This window comes from Halichoerus grypus, chromosome 3 (genome assembly GCF_964656455.1).
Source record: "Halichoerus grypus chromosome 3, mHalGry1.hap1.1, whole genome shotgun sequence".
NCBI classification, from domain to species: Eukaryota; Metazoa; Chordata; class Mammalia; order Carnivora; family Phocidae; genus Halichoerus; species Halichoerus grypus.
The window spans coordinates 102943372-102961754 of NC_135714.1; the positions used below are offsets into that span (position 1 = coordinate 102943372).

Sequence of the window (18383 nt, forward strand, 5' to 3'; positions counted from 1 at the left end):
TAGATTCCCAACATTGTTCTAATTACACCTCAGGTTTGGCTGAATGGCCATAAGTTGGTTGCCAAGCTCAGGTGGGAGCCACCTTGTGAAGGGCAGACAAAGGACAACCACAAAACAAACTTCCAGAAGTAGAATTTCCAGAAGACATGTAACATTCAATTGCTTTGCTTTATCCCTTATTAGAGGACTAGTGTCAGGAGGGATGCACTATGGCATTTGTTTTAGGATTCCCAGCATTCTACAAGGCTTCCTAGGTGCTATCCTCCCACTAATGTCTACACTAAGTGGTTCCATTTGGAACCTAAAACAAAATGTTATCGTCTGCAAAAGAAAAACATTTGGTAAAGAGACTTCTTTGTTCCAAACACCTAAAAGGACTTCCATAAACATTAAAGAAAAATAAAAGATTTTAAGATTGAAAACATTTTTCCCAAAAACTGAAACACATTGGAAAGCTGGGGCTGAATCAAGTTCCCAAACATCAGAACAGCTGTATTCACAAAATAACTGCAAAGAACGAAAAAAACATCTAAACAGAATGTGCAGTTTCATGTCCAACCAATCAGCTCCTTTAAAAACCATATTTTAGTCAAATCACCATCTTCTCAACAGCGATAAATAAAAGATGTCTACAAAGTAGGCAAACCCAACACAGTAAAATACCAGGGGAATCAAGAAGTTTCTTCTTTTTTAACCTTTAAATTACATATTTTCTAAGAATGCCAATGGTAAAAATAGTGTATACATTTATTCAATATATTTACTGAATATCGATGTTAACTAGACTTACTGTGGTAAACATTTTGCAGTCTATACAAATATCAAATCATTATGTTATACACCTCAATCTAGTATAAAGTTATATATCAATTATACCTCAATAAAAAATACTTATGGAATATGAATGATTTATTCAATACTATTAAATGACTTTAACTTTTATTCAATTATATTTATGACCTAGATCTGTGCTAAGACCCTAAGGGGTACAGATCAATAGGACAATGCCGGGTCTTCCAAAGTTTACAGTGTAGTAATCCACCCATCCCCCACCCCCTCCACTCTCACTCGCCGCATGCTTTATCTCACACCCATCGCCACCTTCCACCCACATGGTTCAGGATAAAACTTAAAAGTCATTCTGAATTCCTCCCTTTCAACACACAATCAATCAGCGAGCCTTATCGGTGTTAGTTACCTCCAACAACATACACCCGGAAGCCCACCACCTCTCACCAACTCCACTGCTAAGGCCCAAGTCCATGCCTCCAGCAAATCATTCCTGGACTATAGTAGCAGACCAAGTGTACCTGCTCCACTCTCACCTCCCTCCAGGAGCCTGTTCTCCACCCAGAAGACACAGTGTTCTTCTCAGGGCATGAAGAGGGTATCATTCTCTTGATCCAATCCTTTAGCTGCTGGAATAAACCTTGTGATCTGACCTATAACTACCTCTCTAACCTCTAACCCAGTGCCCTACATCTGGCCCCTCAGGCACTAACCACTAGCCACACTGGCTTTGTTTCTGGTCTTGGAACAGTCCAAATTTATTGACATCTCTGCTCCTCCCTGGGCTCTTGATCCAGGTATTCATATGGCTGTGCTCTCAATGTTTAGGTCTCAGCACAACCTAACAGCTCTGGTCGAGAGAGAAAGTAGAAATTCATGAGCTGGGCATTTTAGTTCACTGTTCTATTCTATTTTTTAAAGTAAACTTTTTGTTGAAATGTAACATAATTACCAAAAAAAATGCAGAAACATTAAGTGTATAGATCTATGAATCTCCCAAAGTAAACACACCAATATAACTAGCAGACAGATCAAGAAACAGCACCCAGAAGACTTTCCAGGTCCCCGCTCCCAAGTCACTATCCTCACAATGAGGTAACAGCAATCTTGATTTATAATTTCATAAATTAGCCTTACCTGTTTTTGAAATTTATATAAACAAAATCCTGCAGACTCTTTGTCTCCAGCTTCTTTCACTCATGTTATGTGTTTGAGATTCACCCATGTTGTAAAGCACAGTTATAACACAAAGCTTAATAATATACTACACTGCATTTGGCCATTTACTTATAGGTGGATATTTGGGTTATTTCCAGTTTGGGACAACTTCTCATCATGCTGCTAGGAAAATTCTTGTACACGGCTTCTAGTAAATATATGAACATATTTCTACTGGGAATACGCCTAATGGAATGGCCACATTGTATCATATTCAGCTCTAGTACATACCACTAAATAGTTTTCCAAAGTGACTGTATTGATTTAAAAAACCCAGCATCAGTGTAAATGAGTTTCAGATAATCCTTGCAAATATTTGACATTATCTATCTTTTTAATTTTAGGCATTCTGGTGAATATATCATGGCATCTCATTATGCTTTTGGATTGCATTTCCCAGATGACTAATGAAGCTGACCATCACTTCATGTTTATTGGCCATATGGATATCTTATTGTGTGAAGTGTCTGTTCAAGTGTTTGCCTGTTTTTCTTTTAATTTTTTTTTATCAAATTGTAGTTCTTAATATAGTCAGGATACAAATATTTTTTCAGACATATGCATTACAAATGTCTCCCCCTTTGTGATGTGTTTTTTCATTCTCTTTATTGTATGTTCTGATGAACAGTTCTTAATTTCACTGTTATCCAATGTATCATTTTTCCCTTTACAGTGTTTATTGTTAATTTAAGAAACCTCCACCTACCCTAAGATCATAAGGGCATTCTCCTACATTTTCTTCCAAAGGTTGATTGTTTTCCCCTGACATGTTTACATTTATAATCATATTAAATTGATTTTGCATATACAATGTGAATTAGGGGTCTAAATACTCTTTTTCCATAAGGATATCATTTTGACCCCTCGCTGTTATTGAATATTCCATCCCTTCCCCACCGTATTGATGACATCTTTTTCAAAAACAGTGTCTATTTGTCTTATCCTTGTGCCAATATTACAGTATTAAATTAGAATGCCTTTATATTAAGTCTTGATATCCGATAGTGTAAGTTCTCCAGTTTTGATCTTTCACTTCAAGGCTGCTTTGGTTAATTCATATCCCTTTAGATTTTCACATCAATTTTACAATCAGTTTCCACCAAAACAACCAACCAAACAAAACTTGCTAGGATTTTTAATGGGATTGCATCTTTTGAAATCTATTGACTTATGCTTTATGCGTATGGTTAATTGTGGTAAACGTTCCATACACATTTGATCAACCATCACTGGGTAGTATTCTACATATCTCAGGGCATGTCTAATAATTACATTGATCAGATTATTTCTCTATCCTTTCCAGTTTTATCTTCCTGCTTATTCTCTGAGCAGTTGAGTAGGATGTGTTTAAGTCTTCCATTACGATTGTGTTTGTCTATGTCTATTGCTAGTTCTTTCAGTTTTTGCTTTCACATTTGAAATATATATATCTTCTAGTGTACTGACCCTCTTCATTTCTAGTAATGTTCACTTCCTTAAAGTCTACTTGTCAAATACTGGTGAAGTTACATCTGATATATCTTTATTCATGCTTTTATTTCCAGGCATTCTCTGTCTTCATATTTTAAAATTGTCTGTTAAGGAACATCAGGTTGGTTTTTGCATTCAATCCATTAATAATAGTCTTTTAATTGAAATATTTAGCCCATTTAAATTTAATATAATTATTGATCTAGTTGGATTGATAGCTACCATATTAGTATTTATTTTCTATATGACCCAGTTATTTCTTTTTTCTCACTTCTTGCCTGATTTTGCATTAAGAAAATTCTTTTATTATCCAATTTTTTCCTTTAATTAACTTGTTAGTTAAACAATCTTTTACTATTATTTTAGAAAATTTAGTTAAATCTCCTTGATGATGCTAAAACTTTGGAACTCTTAAATTCCCTTTGTTTCCCTCCTGCCTTTCCAATTATTCTTATCATTATATAAATTATTCATATTTTTAAACCCATAAAACATTACTATAATTGTTTAGTACTACCAACATTTATATTTATCCATCCATATATTTTCCTTCTGTTCCTATTCACTCTATTCTGCATTTCCATGTTTCCATCAGAACTCATTTTCTTTCTCCCAGAAGAGCTACCTTTACTCTAGCATTTCTTTGGTATAGGTCTGTTGGGTTTTGCTTATCTGAATACATCTTTATTTGCCTTTAATTTTTTTGACAAAACTACTTATTAAGCAAATCAAATTTGGAAAGCAAAAGTACTTATTAAGCAAATCAAATTTGGAAGGTCTTAAACTTATCTGTTCTAAGGAAAAAGCATCAAATCCTTTATATAAACATTTAGTTTCACTGTAACAAAGAAACTTATACATACTTTTAAGATTTAGAGCTATTTTCTTTCTTTCTCCATGAAAGAAAAACACAATTTAAAAATAAACAGGAGCAAAATTACAACAGAAAGTGTCAATTCTAAAAAAATCTTACACAATTTGGATGACTCCTCATCAAGTGGCAGAACTCAAGTCACCATTAGAAGAAAATTTTATTTTAAAGGTATCATGTTAAACTTTAATTAGGCATGCCCAAGGACAAGTCATGTCTAAATACCCACTCAATGCCATTATTTTTTCAAATTTGCATCTGCCCATTCTCTCTCCTCTCTTTTTAACACTAAAATACCCAAACATCTCAAACCCATCCTTTCCCTGTTTAATAGAATTCCATTTCATTAGATTTTTTATTTAGCAAAGTGCTTGTATAAGATGATAATGCTAAATGTCCATATTTATATAGAGACATAGTGTACTCTCCTAGCCCTTTGGAGAAAGTAGAAGTCAAGGATTTTAAGCATGAGGATGAACACTCTCTAGATTCCAGCAGAGCAAAGGGAGAAAATTTTCTTCTTTCTCACAGTGCTTGGTGATATGTTATTTCCACACCAGTACATTCAGATTTTTGAGACAAAAATGGATAACAAGTAACTTGGATCAGAAATGGATAGACATTTTTTCCCATTATATTTTGCTCAAAATAGTCTCCCATAAAATAAGTAGAGAGTCATATCATAAAGAGAAGAAAAACATAAAGAAATCTCATTAAAACAAAGCAACTGAACACAAAAGGAAAAAATAGGAGATGGTAACTTGCTCCCAGAAAACATAAAATTTTAAGAAATAAAAGGAAAGTTGGAATCTATTAGTATTCTGTTAACCCATATATATCTTCCTGTCTTCCTATTTAGCCTTTCTCCTTCTTCTACATCATCACCATTTTCATCTCCCCCCTTTATCCTCAACCTCTTCATCATCAACATGTTCCAAGATTTAAGAAGCAGAGTATAAAGTCCCCACTCTGACTGTGGGCCCCAGTCATATTCTCCAATCCAGCTCTTCTGGAGCCATGAACTTAGAGGTTACTGTATGCTTATTAATGAGGTAGATATTTTAATCTTCAACTGGCTCCTATCTATTCTTCCTTGGTTAAAACCAAAGAGAGATAGAGAGAAGGGTTATTAATTAGGAAACATCACCAATGTGTAAGGCCTGGGGGTTAGGAAAGAAGTTCCCCAAAACAAACCATATTTAAAGACCAACACAGAAGGGGCCCCAGTTCACCTGCTATGCGCATTTATTTTGAAATAATAATTTACTATAACTGTAGGAGATTAACAATTCTTACAAACACCTACAAATCTTGTAATCATATTTCTCTAGCTGTATTTTTGAAAGCATGTTATTTACACAGAGGTACAGAATCTTTTCTGCTGACAAAAATAAATAAAACTATGATTATTTGATATTTTGCATTTTTTAATATAAAGGTACCTAGCGGAATGTAATGACTAACAGCCCTGGTAATTCCACTAGCCTCAGATGTAAAAAAAAAAATGTAGTTTTTGCTCATCAATCCTCAAGGCAATAGATTTTAAAAAGTAAACAAATGTAAGATTTTTTAAATGCCATTACGTTACAATCATACAGGTAAAGTTGATTTCTCTCATCATACTTTACGCACCCTACAATGTGTTAGTTCTGGAATCCTTACAAGACCACAAGCTCCTTAAGAGTAACAGCATGGGTTTTTTAAAAAGCAAAGTTTAAGTCTTGTGTTGTTTTCTTCTTAATGTACAGAAATTACTTTTCTACCAAGTTATAGATACTTTTCCTCTAAGGTTTAATAGCAAGAAATCAACGTGTATCTAAGTAAGAGAGATTTTATTTTTCCTGTAAAAACATCACTCAGAATTTAGATATTTCACTTGACTCTCCAGGTTTTACCTGGTTCTTTGAGATTCTGCATGTGAGTTCTTAACTAGCTGACAGCAAGAACATTTTGTCCACAGAGGCCCATCCAGTATTACTAAATTGTAGCATGGTATTCTGCTCAATCTGCATCAGATCACACCACCAAATACCCAACTACACCTGCTGAACTATTCAAAGATGGAGAGGAACATGGACCCAGCATGAGCGGGAGAGAGAGAGGGATGGGATTGAGACCTTTGTGATCTCACAATAGATGCAAAGTTTAGGAATGAATGACTCCACTGGAAATGTCAGGATGATACCAAGTTTTGACAACTTACCAGACCAGTTTCTAGACAAAAACTTCTTACAGGTGATGCAAAAGGATGTCTTGGAAAAGGAAGGGAAGACCCACTGCAAACAGAGTAGAGCTGTTTGGAGGATTCAAGCAGACACCAGCAGCCACTTTGGAATACCTGCATAATAGGCTGGGCGAGGAAGAAGTACAATCTGTGTTGTATTCTATAGGTGCCAAAACTTACAGGTATGTATGTGCAGGAAGCATAAAGACCCAGAGCCTAGACAGGAGGAATTTGAACTGTGCCTTGAAATACTGAAGAAAGTATTATAAAAAAAAAAGCTCATGGAGATTTAAAAACAAAGGACGATTGAGAGTTTTAGCCACAGTACATGAATGGATTTTGGTTTTAGAGCAAGTTTGAGCAGGTACAGACTGGAAGGAAATATACCTCAAGCTCCAAACGACCTAGGAAAAAGCAGACAAAAAGACTGTTCTGCAGAAGAGAATACAATACAGACAACTGGGCTCATGCCACTAGATTATCCATGGGAAGTATTTACAATCAGGCATGGTTCCAACCTCAAGCTTTATGACTGGCCTCAGGCCCAAGAAATAAAGGAATCTTCTACCAATGAACTGAATTCCAAAAGAAAAGCAAAAATCTGAGGATACCAGCAAGCCTGAAGGACAGATGAGACTAATCTCTTCAGACCTGAATCTCAAATTCTGGCGGCCCACACAGAAAAAGGCTGAGGTGCTGGTGAATTCTCTGAAGCAGTGGGCATCAACAAATTTCCAACCTGTACCTCTGGAGGGAGAGGAGAAGGTCACAGCAGACAGTATCAATTGATCCCATTAGATCCCTTTATATCCTGTCCCAAATTCACAGGGCCTCACACACACCAGTAGGCTCATTCCTAACCGGTGCCTCCAAGTTCTTTGGCATGAAATGGCCACCTAGGGGTTCCTGGCCCTGTCCACCAGAACTGTTGGCCATAAGCAAAGTGCAAATAGAGACTGAGGAAGAGCTATGCCACATGCTCTCTCACATGACACCATTTTCCAGACTGTCCTAAGGATCTGGTTCATGTTCCATAATCACACATAGACTAAGTTAACTATTGGCTTGAGAAGGACAACCTATCTGAGAACTGCAGGGGGTTAAATTTGTAGCTATGGGCCAAATTAGAAATGACTTAAATAACCAGTCCCAAAGTACCCACCGGAGAGGGGCAGCTCACTACCTCCCTCGGAGAGGACTCAAAGGGCTCCATGAGGGGAAGACTGCAGAAGGAGTCTTTCTCCTTTCTCTCTGCTCCTTCTGAGTCTGGAACCTCCAAAGCAAAATAACAAAAGTGGACTTCACTAGTATAACTCAAGGCTGGGAAGCAGCTCATTCAGTTAACTTAATAAGTAACAGTATTAAAGCTAGCAGGCAGCAAACTTTTGGAATTCAAAAGGTGTTGATTGTTTTTTAAACGTCCCCCCCCCCCAAAGGCAAACCACTGAGAGAGGTGTTCCCCTGTCCTGCACTGCCCCCCCAGACAGCACAGCAGAGAAAAGACTGGCTGACAATCCGAACTGAAAACCAGACTACTATGAGGAAGAAGAACTAGAGGAAGGGGTAGAAGGACATGTGAACTAAGGGGTTAAAAGGATCAAAGGTCTTAAGTGAAAAGAGCAGGCTCATCAAGGGGAGACTCTTCATCAATACTCTTCTGAGTTGCATAAAAAGTATTTTTTTAAGTAATAAGAATATTACTTATTCAAAACCCGGATAGTAAATAAGAAGTAAAATAAAATAGAGAATAGCAATCGCTAAGTGGATGTAACATTACCTGAACCTACAACACATAAAATCAATAGTTCTTTGGGCCGTGGAGTGAGAGGACAGGGGGTAGGGGTGTGTGAAAACAAGTACTAATGTAAAGACATTAAAGGCCCATGGGAATAGGGCATATAAAACTAGACGATCCGCTGCTGCATGTCAGCTACAGAACAGTTCAGAAACAGCCTGCTTACGTTTCCTATAGGCAAGCCTTTCTTTAATAAAAATTACAATCATTATCTGTTTCACAATGCCTCATAACCAGCTGGGCAAAACATTAACCCACCACACTAAAATTTTCAGAACAAATATCAAAAGCCATTAACAACCTCTTAAATAATTGGTATTTGTGTATTTGTGACTTATTTAGGTTATCTTTTTATTTGTCACATAGATGTTTGATTTCTGAAAACCTTCACGGTAAAAAATAAGTAAATAGGGCGCCTGGATGGCTCAGTTGGTTAAGCGACTGCCTTCGGCTCAGGTCATGATCCTGGAGTCTCGGGATCGAGTCCCGCATCAGGCTCCCTGCTCAGCAGGGGGTCTGCTTCTCCCTCTGACCCTCCTCCCTCTCATGCTCTCTGTCTCTCATTGTCTCTCTCACAAATAAATAAAATCTTAAAAAAAAAAAAAAAAAGTAAATAAATAACTGCTGAGAAAATTAAGACCTTACAGAAAAATAGTGAAAGCCACTGAAAATATGTTTACATTCATAAAATAAACAACTAAAACAGCACGTTAAATTAGGCAAATCAATAACATTTTCCACTTCCAGGGAGGACTATGTTATGAATTTCCATTTTCCATCACCCTTTCAAGAATCCTTCCTCAAACACCGTTGCCTACCACCAGCAGTTTCAGCAATATGGATGACGATTAAAAATGTATTTTGTTTGCAGATAATACACTATGATGGCTTTCTATGTCAAGCTGGCTAAGCTATAGTAACCAGGTATTTATCAAATACTACCCTAAGTGTCGCTGTGAAGGTATTCTGCAGATGTGGTTAACACCTACAGTCAGCTGACTGTACGTAAAGGAGATTGAGGCCAATACTGCATATGGCCGGCCCTCATCCTCAGTCAAAGGCCTTAACTGCCAACTGAGGCCTGCCAGAGATGTTCTGCCTCAAGACTGCGATGTCAACTCCTATCTGAGTTTCCAGCCTGTAAGCCTGCCCTACAGATTCCAACTTGCCACCCCAACAATCATGTAGCCAATTCTTTGGAAAAAAAATATATATCTCCATCCTATTGGTTCTGTTGCTCTGCAGACTCGAACTGATAAATACACATTCAGGGACTTTTTATGTGTAACTCTCTACCCCTTTATTCTACCACTTCCTGATTTACTGATCCTACCTCTCTCAGCCCCACCTACACAGAGCTCAGCTCCTACCCTACTCATGGAACCCACCAAATACAATTCTTGGACATGAGTTTTTTCCAAGTCTTTGCTTCAACAATCTCTATACCTTTACTTCTCTATTTCTCTCCCTCAGCAACAAATATACTTGGCATAAACTAGGATGAAAATTCTCATACAGATGTACATTTGCATATACAGATCCCTGCATTAGGGAAATTTCAGATTGCAAAAGACTGTCTACAAAGTCACAGTTCTTGAAATATAGGTGAGGTACATTTTAAAGTGGTATTTTTCATTCCAACAAGGAGCTCAGAACTGTTTCTAAGAAATCAGAACTACAACTGGGAAATAAAAGTTAAAGGAAAAGTATAATTTCATTTACAGAAATTGAATTCTTAATCCAGTACAAGAACACGCTTATTTTAAAATCCAAACATCCTTATGCATGGAAAACTCCTTTTTCAACGATGAACTATAAACTTCTGAGTTCTAGAAGAATTGTCTAGTAAGATATTTCAACAGTATATTTTTTAATGCTAAACTTTCAAGCTACTCAGGTCCCTTAAAACTGAAACATTCCAGTGTTTAAATAGTCAACTGGAATCAATACGTACTAACTTAGCCTTGTAAATGCACTAAATAGTATAAAGAAAAACATTAAATATTTAAAATAACAATGACATCCTCACCTCCCACATCAACCTGTAATCCATATTTTCATCCAAGTCTTCAGGCATTCTCTTCTCTCCAGCGAAGGGTCCAAACTTTTCACCCTGAGTAGTGATGATTACATTGAAAAGGCGTTAGTTCAATAATCAAGTTACTAAAATAAACTTATTTCTTTCCCGGAAATTTTTTTTCTCCAAACCTTCATGCCCTACGAGTGAGACACATTTAAAGTATTAACTAATTTACACAACACAAAATATTTACATATTTAAAATTCAACTTAATCTGTTTTTAGCTTAAGAGCCTGAATCCACCATACAGGAGCCAACATAAAAGGGTTAAATTGCGTAACATTCAAATTCTGACAAGGCCTCTGGCAAGTGGTCTTAAAATGACAAGCACTGAGTTTTGTCTGACTTGAGAGACAAGCCCACCAGGCAGAAAATCACCTGGTTTCCATAAAAATCATAAACTCATCCCAATTATGAACAAGAAAGAAGTAGGCTTGCCATTCTCGGAGGAAGACTGTTCATAAATAAAGTTTAAATTCCCCTGCCAATCTTTCCAACAGCCAAGGCAGCATACTGTAAACCAGAGGTTCTCAAAGTGCAGGCTTTAGAGCCAACCTGGCATGAGAATCAACAAGGACACTTGTTTCAAATTCAGAATCCTGGGCTTATTAAAATCAGAATCGCTGGGAGTGGGGAGTGGGGAGCTGCGTTTTGACAAGTTCCCAGGTGAGAAGCACCTGTGGCTGGCCCCTGCAGTTACTTGTGAGGTGGGTTCCAGGGTAGGAGACATTGTTTTCTCAACTAAGGCAACCAAAGCAGAGACTCGAGAGCCAGGGAGCTAGGTTGGGTTTGTCCAGCCAGAGCATCTGTAAAAGGTATGCAGAGAGGACACAGAGCCATGCGTGCCTTTGTGAGAGTCCTCCAAACCCGCCTGTGCCTAGTCTTCAGCGGAACCCTTCCTTTCCTAAGAGGAAGAAAACTCCAACAAAACCTCCAGGGGAACTCTGATAAACACTGTTGGAGGGAAAAACAGCCACCAACAAAAGCAATGTTTTGAGGGATATAAATTACTTAATGAACAACAGAAAACCCAACTCCTGGAAATAGTAACATGTTAAAGCTTAAAGGAATTGCAGCTAACTAACCCAGCCCCTCATTTTACAAATAAAGAGAAGAGGTCCTGAAAAGCTGCAAAAAATGGCAGCGCCCAGAAGACCTATTCTTTAAAGATAATTTAGGGACAAAAAAATACCTACAGAGATTCCTCAAATCAAGATTATAATCCTAAATAACCCAGGCACAAGCACACCAAAGAAACAGGAAGACTGCTCTTTATAGTAACATAGAGTTATTGATTCAGTTTAGCAAGCAAATTTCATAGGCTGGAAGCCAGCTCTGCTTCTTCCATCCTTCCCTGCCTCACTAGCCACTTCATGCCAAAACTAGGCACTGGGCATCACTTCTCAGGCAGCTACAACGGCCCCTAAAATGCTTTCCTTTAAAAAGTAATCATTTTTCACCTCAACATGGGACCTTACCAGTATTTAATGGCAGTTAAGAAAAGCTGTATAAGAAATTCAAGAAGTGGGGCGCCCGGGGGGCTCAGTCGGTTAAGCATCCGATTCTCCATGTAGGCTCACGTCAGGATCTCAGGGTCCTGAGACAGAGCCCTGTGTCAGGCTCTGCACTCAGGTGGAGTCAGCTTGAGATTCTTTCCCCCTCCCTTTGCCCCTCTCCCTCTCCCTCCCCTCTCTGCTCCTCCCCCCCACCCCTCTTCCATCAGCCCCCCCATGCACACACACCTGCTGGTGCAGGCTCGCACACACACGCTCGCACACGCTCTCGCTCTCTCTCTCTCCAAATAAACAAACAAACAAATAAATAAATAAAATCTTAAAAAAAAAGAAATGAAAGAAGAGGGGAGGGGAATTAATATGTGTCACACTCCAAATAACCCTATGTGAGAATTTCCCCATTTAACACTGCAGGACACGGAGAATCAAACAGTTTAAATAACTTGCTTGATTAAGGTCAACCACCTAGCAAAGATCTGAGAAGAGCTTAGGAACCTGTGGTTTATTCTGCTCAGGCACTGTCTGCTTCACTATGCCACCACTCAAAACCCTCACAACAACTGTATGACCCAGTGCCCAGGCAGCTCACCCCTTTCTTCTCACTTTCCATTGACTATAACCTTTAGCAACTATGTGGGCCATGCCTTGCTCACAGTAGTCACTCAATACATGGACTGTTGAACTGAATGAAAAAACTGACGGACTGTTGCTAAAGCCCAATCCGGAAGACAGACCAAAAAATAAGGTGTGTTTTGGTAATAAATTTGAGGATTTGGTATTAATGCATGTAGTTCACCTTTTCACTCCACTTAGCCACATATTTAGTGTTTATCAATCATTGCAGAAGGTAATAATGTAAGTACACACTTTCCAAGGCTACTGATCTACCCATGGCAGTCAGTTTCTCTCTGCAGTACAAATTGGGAGGGGGGAAAAAAATGAATCAATCAATTCGGCAGTGTTCAAAGGACTGAAGAAGAGGGATGGAAACCCAAATAAATGCACTGAATCAGTTAAAAGACTATTTGGTTGCATGTCTAGCAAGATTATTAAAGAATTACAGATTTGAAAATTCAAAATAAGAATCAGGACTCTGATTTTAAAGCCTCACTATTAATAGTGAACAAGCACTCTATCATAAACTCAAAATACCAAATTAGAATAATATGGCTTTCAACTTTTTTCTTCAACCCACAGTAAAAAATACATTTTGCATCTCAACTTGGCATATTCACATGTACACATAGAAACACACATTTAAAACTAAAATAGAAATTTCTTGAAACAATACTACCCTCACTCTGTACAACACACTCATATATTTTATACACTTTCACTTCACTTTTTAAAAAATACTAGCTCTGATCCAGTAAGTCAATTTCACAACTCATTAATGGCTTGCCATCCAGTTTGAAAAACATTGACATAAAAACATACAAAGAGAAGGCAAATTTATAAGTATGCCAGTGAGCATACTAGCATGATCTGATCAACTAAACTTGAGTTTCTGTAGCTGCAAGGTTATAAAAATGTAAATAGCCAACTCTTATAATTATCCTTAGCACTTATGGTATGAAACAGTGTGATAATTAAAACAATTTGTATTTGACTTTAGATGAAGATTTTGTACTCACTGGACCCACTCTCACTCTGAAGCTTTCCCTTAAGGATCCTACCACCCACTATCCACCCTTTCTCTAATTCCTTGTTCGTCCTTGTTTCTACTACACAAATAGCACTTTCTTCTAATTGTAATTTTATTGCAAATTCTGCTTTATTCACTAACCATTTCCCATGGGAATTCTAACTTAAGAGTAAGCCTCTTCTACCTCAGTGAGCTTCAAACCTGCTTGGGTACCATACCTGTGAAAGGAAGATTTGGGGTACACAACCCAGTATATGTAATTACTGTTTTTTAGTTGAACCATATGAAATTACCAATATTTGACCATTTTCAACCTACAAAATGAAAATTTTTCATATGATTCATTATAATAAAAATTATATATAGATATGCATTAGCATAATTAACACTAAGGTGAAGTTTACAACTAATGACAGGAAGAAAACCACTATTTCAAACAATCTTCTTGAAAATTTCAAAATTTTTTGGCTGACATATTGGTTTTACTCTCTGTGATTAAGCTGCTGAAGATCTCCTATTAGCAGCAGGAAAACTGTCAGTTGTACTATTTTCTTGCAGTTCGTGTGTGCCTACATTATTGATGTTACCTTCATTGCAAGAATTTTCCTAGAATTCTTCACATCAAGGGGTCACTATCTCAAATGCTTACAGGGTCAGGCAGGAAAGCAGCACATTTGTCATCCAACAACGAACATGTAAAGGACACATTAGGAAGGGACTGGGAGGCAAGCTGGAAGGGCAGGCCCACTTAAGCTCTTCTACTGCAACTGAATGTTGCTATATCACAATGGGAACCTAACGTTGCCAGATATCGGCAAGTATTTTAGAGAAGCTGACAACTCAAATGTGTACACGAAATCACTACTTTTCTATGTTGGCAATGAATTCCTAATTTTCAAAACTCTGCAGGTCAAAGTGTGACTGCAAGACAAATTCAACCTGTAGACAGCAAACTGTTCAAGGCAAACTCACCTCTCAGACCGGCCCAATACCCAGCCTACAATGGTGCTTCTTTGCTGTTTCTAAACAAAGCAAATAATGAATCTATTAAATATGACACCCACCGGACTAGACAATAAATTTTAATAAACAAAAAATGTATGATTACAAACATGGGCCATTTTCTCTCATTTTGCTTGATATTAGTAAGAAGTTGAAAGCAAGATTTACAGCAGGTATCTCTCTTAGAACAGTGGGAAAAGCACTAGCTGAGGCTTCGAGAGATCTGGATCCTAATCCCTGCTCCGCCATTGATTAGCTGTGACACATTAGGATGTCACCAACTTCTGTGCTTTAGTTTCCTCACCTATAAAACTTAGGGATTTGGAGTACTTGATTTCTAAGATTCCTTCCAGCTCTTAAATTCTATTAGAAAGAGCTTCCACAGGCCAAATTAAAACAATTTGAGAATCAACGAGAACAAAACAGTAACTGATTGAAACACATTAACACATAAACAAATTCTTAATGATCGAGAAATAGAAAGAAAATTAAACCTCATGTGCCATCATTGGAGGGTAACAATTTGTTAAAATTAATAGAGGGAAAGGGGCACATGGGTGGCTCTGTGGGTTGAGCGTCTGCCTTTGGCTCAGGGCATAATCCAAGGGCCCTGGGATGGAGTCCCATGTTGGGTTCCCAGCTCAGTGGGGAGCCTGCTTCTCCTTCTCCCTCAGCCCCTTCACACTCCCATGTTCTCTCTCTCAAGTAAATAAATAAAATCTTTAAAAAAAAATTAGTAGAGGGAAGGAACTAACATTTTACCCTACCTTTTCAATAATACCCTAGTTCATGAGAACCAGACAAAAACAAATAGAGGGAAGGCTCTTCTTTACAGAGGAATGCTAATTTATAAATAAATAAGCACTATTTATTTGAATGAAATCACCATTTTGAAATCCCTAAAAATGTAACTGATTCAGGCAAGGGTCATCAATGGATGCTAAGACCATTAGGTAAAAGGTTGATAGTGAAATAGATATTCATACAGTATCAGCTCACAGATTACTGGTTTAAGCATAAGGTCCCTTTAAATGGAAAAATTACGTTACCCCAGTGTTGGCATTACTAACAGTGGGAAAACCAGACATTATATACCCCCTGCTATAATGCAGTCTGAGGTAAACCATTCTAGCCCTTCATTCCCCAGTGTCGGTCATAGGCACGTCAGAGGGGTGTTTGCTGAACTCTCCAGGCACCTCCAGAGGTGAAAGGGCAAGCAAACATGCGCGGACCTCTTCCCCCTTGTCCTGTCTACCCAGCACCTGAGGAGATCCATGCTACCTAGGAAGAGAGCACACCGATAAAACACATAGGAGAGGGAGGTGGATGCTTCCTGTGATGCCTACTGCTAAAACTGCACTATTTATTGCAATGTAAAAAGTATCCTGAGGGTAGGGAGAAGTGTTTAATATACAATGTCATTGCATTAAGAAAAAGAGTAAAACAATCTATACCTAACTTCCAGATTTGAAGAAATACAGAAGATAGAAAAACACATTAAATAAAGCCCTGGGAAAACAATCAGATAAAGCCAGATTGTGAGATACTCTACAATTAGCCTGATCTCAGAAAGTCACTGTTATTAAAAAGAGGAACAGAAAAAGGGAGACAGTTAAGAGATTTGACAGACATAACCAAATGTAATAGGTGGTCCCTGATTTGATCCTGGTTCAAAAGCCAAACAGCTATAAAAACATTTTGGAGGCAATTGGAGTAATTTGAATATGGGCTAGAATTAGAAGACGTTAGGAAATTACTGTTACTTTTGTTGGATGTGAAAATGATATTATGGCTATTTAGGAGAATGTCCTCATACAGAAGTATTGAGGGAAAAAATTGTCATAATATCTGTAATTTACTTTGAGCTGGCTGAGCAAATAAAAAAATATATACATATAAATGAAATAAATTATATTAAAGTGAATCAGTCTGCAGTTGAATTATTCATATGTGAAATAATGATAATTTTTCACAGAAGGAGTCTAGGGTCCCACTTAGAACATAATTATATTTCAATGTTAAACTACTATGCATGTGCTGCTCTCCAGTACAATTAGGCCTTCAACAAAGTGCGTTTCTAAGAAGTTCAGTATGAAAAATATCCAGTCTTTCTTCCCTACTATGACTGTAGGGGCAGAGACAAATCGGCTAGCTATATCCATACTCCTTAGTACTAGAATGCTGAACTTGTTGAGGGCACTAATGTATGTAGGTAGAAGAACTACATTTACCAGCTTCCCACTTAAATAGGGAAGAGAGCTAACAACATCCAAGCAGAAATCATTATATGAACCTACCACAAAGTCTCTTAACAGGAGGCCTAAGTCAGCTGGCAAGTATACCCTAGGGCCTTGGTTACTACCTTTCTTCCCACCCAGAATAAAAGCATGATAGCTGGAGCTAAAGCAGCCATCTGGAGGCCAAGAGAATGCAAAGACAACCACCCCAAAATCTTAAGCCACTGAACTGATAGCAGTAGATGCCTACATGCCAACTTCTTGTTATAGGGAGAACCTAATCCCCAAGGTTTAGATTACTGTAGCTGTCTCTATCACACTCAGCTGATAGAGCAAATGTCAAGGAAAAGAAATGCACTAGTGCCCAAGACATAACAGAATCATTCTTTATCAAATGAGTCCCTTATAAAATAAACCTGAAATGGGAAATGCAGAATTGTGAGGAAGAAGAGATTCTGGGTATATGTTGACCTGCATAGAGCACTATCCTGGTAACTCCAACCCTAAGCTACTTGCTTCTCTTGAGCAAAACAGCTGCTACTAGCGTGTATAGCCAACCAAACGTAAGTGAAGCCTTAGGTTGTGGCAAAGAACTGGCTTGAGGCATTTTCTCCAGTGGACTCAGTAATAAACTGGAAACTAGCAGAAGAGCCATCACTGAGGACTGGAAACTAGGGAATGCAGAGAAAATTTTGAAAGTCAGAGATGGGGGAGGGGGCCACAGCCCACAGTCTTTTCCATGCTTGCAGTCCAGGAAAGTACAAGGAGATGACACAGCTGAGGAACAGGGAACTGACTGCCTCTCTGCCAGTGCAGGCTCATGGCGATACGGATCCCTCTGCCTATAAGGAAGGACTGACACCACAGAGGGTTTTCTAACACATGGTCTTGGGCTTCGCTAAAACAACCAAGGCAGACGGCCTATACAAAGGGGCCCAGCTGCCTGAGAGAGAAAGATCAGGAAGAAAAATGAGAACCACACTCTGTAAAATGGAACTTCTGCAGGAGACAGAATACTCTAATTAAAAGGAATTCCTCAACTGCATAAGAGAATTTAAAGAGATTCAAGTAGAGTACTCAAATACACACACACACACACACACACACACACACACACACACACACTTTTTTTGGGGGGGGGGACACCATGATTTCCCAACTAAATATTTTTAGAGAATGAGCTGAAAGAGAAATAGACTAACCTGAAAATCACTTACCCAGCCAGGAAGTCCTTTACAGTCGGGTGGAAGGAGAGCTACTTGATGATATACCCAGATTCAGAGAGAATATTATCCACATGATGGTGAGAAAAAGAATCACAAAAAGTCTCTAACTAAACAAATGAACCAGAACAAAGGAAAGAAGATGGCAAAAGAAAATGAATAGCTGGCGTACATACACACAAAATTAATGACAATTAATAGGGTGTGTAGACTATATAGGGTAACTAACAACTCTTGAAACAACAAAGATATACTTTTAAAAGAAATTCTATTAAGTAACACACCATTTCATGGGAACTTAAGGATTGCTGGGGA

The 18383-nt window shown here is 38.1% G+C and overlaps 1 protein-coding gene across 7 annotated transcripts in view; it reads right to left on the minus strand.

Moving 5' to 3' along the window:
* The window catches only part of PRDM5 (PR/SET domain 5), a 191446-nt gene that overhangs the window by 163406 nt on the left and 9657 nt on the right, over positions 1–18383 (minus strand). For 6 of the 7 annotated variants that reach the window (XR_013446444.1, XM_078069187.1, XM_036099221.2 and 3 more), the window contains exon 2: positions 10397–10480. The exons of the other annotated variant lie outside the window; for it this stretch is intronic. Coding sequence is in view for 5 of the 6 variants with exons in the window: in XM_078069187.1 (XP_077925313.1) it covers positions 10397–10480 (84 nt within the window). In the remaining variant the exon portion in view is untranslated. The remainder of the gene's footprint in view (positions 1–10396; positions 10481–18383) is intronic. 7 annotated transcript variants of the gene reach the window in all.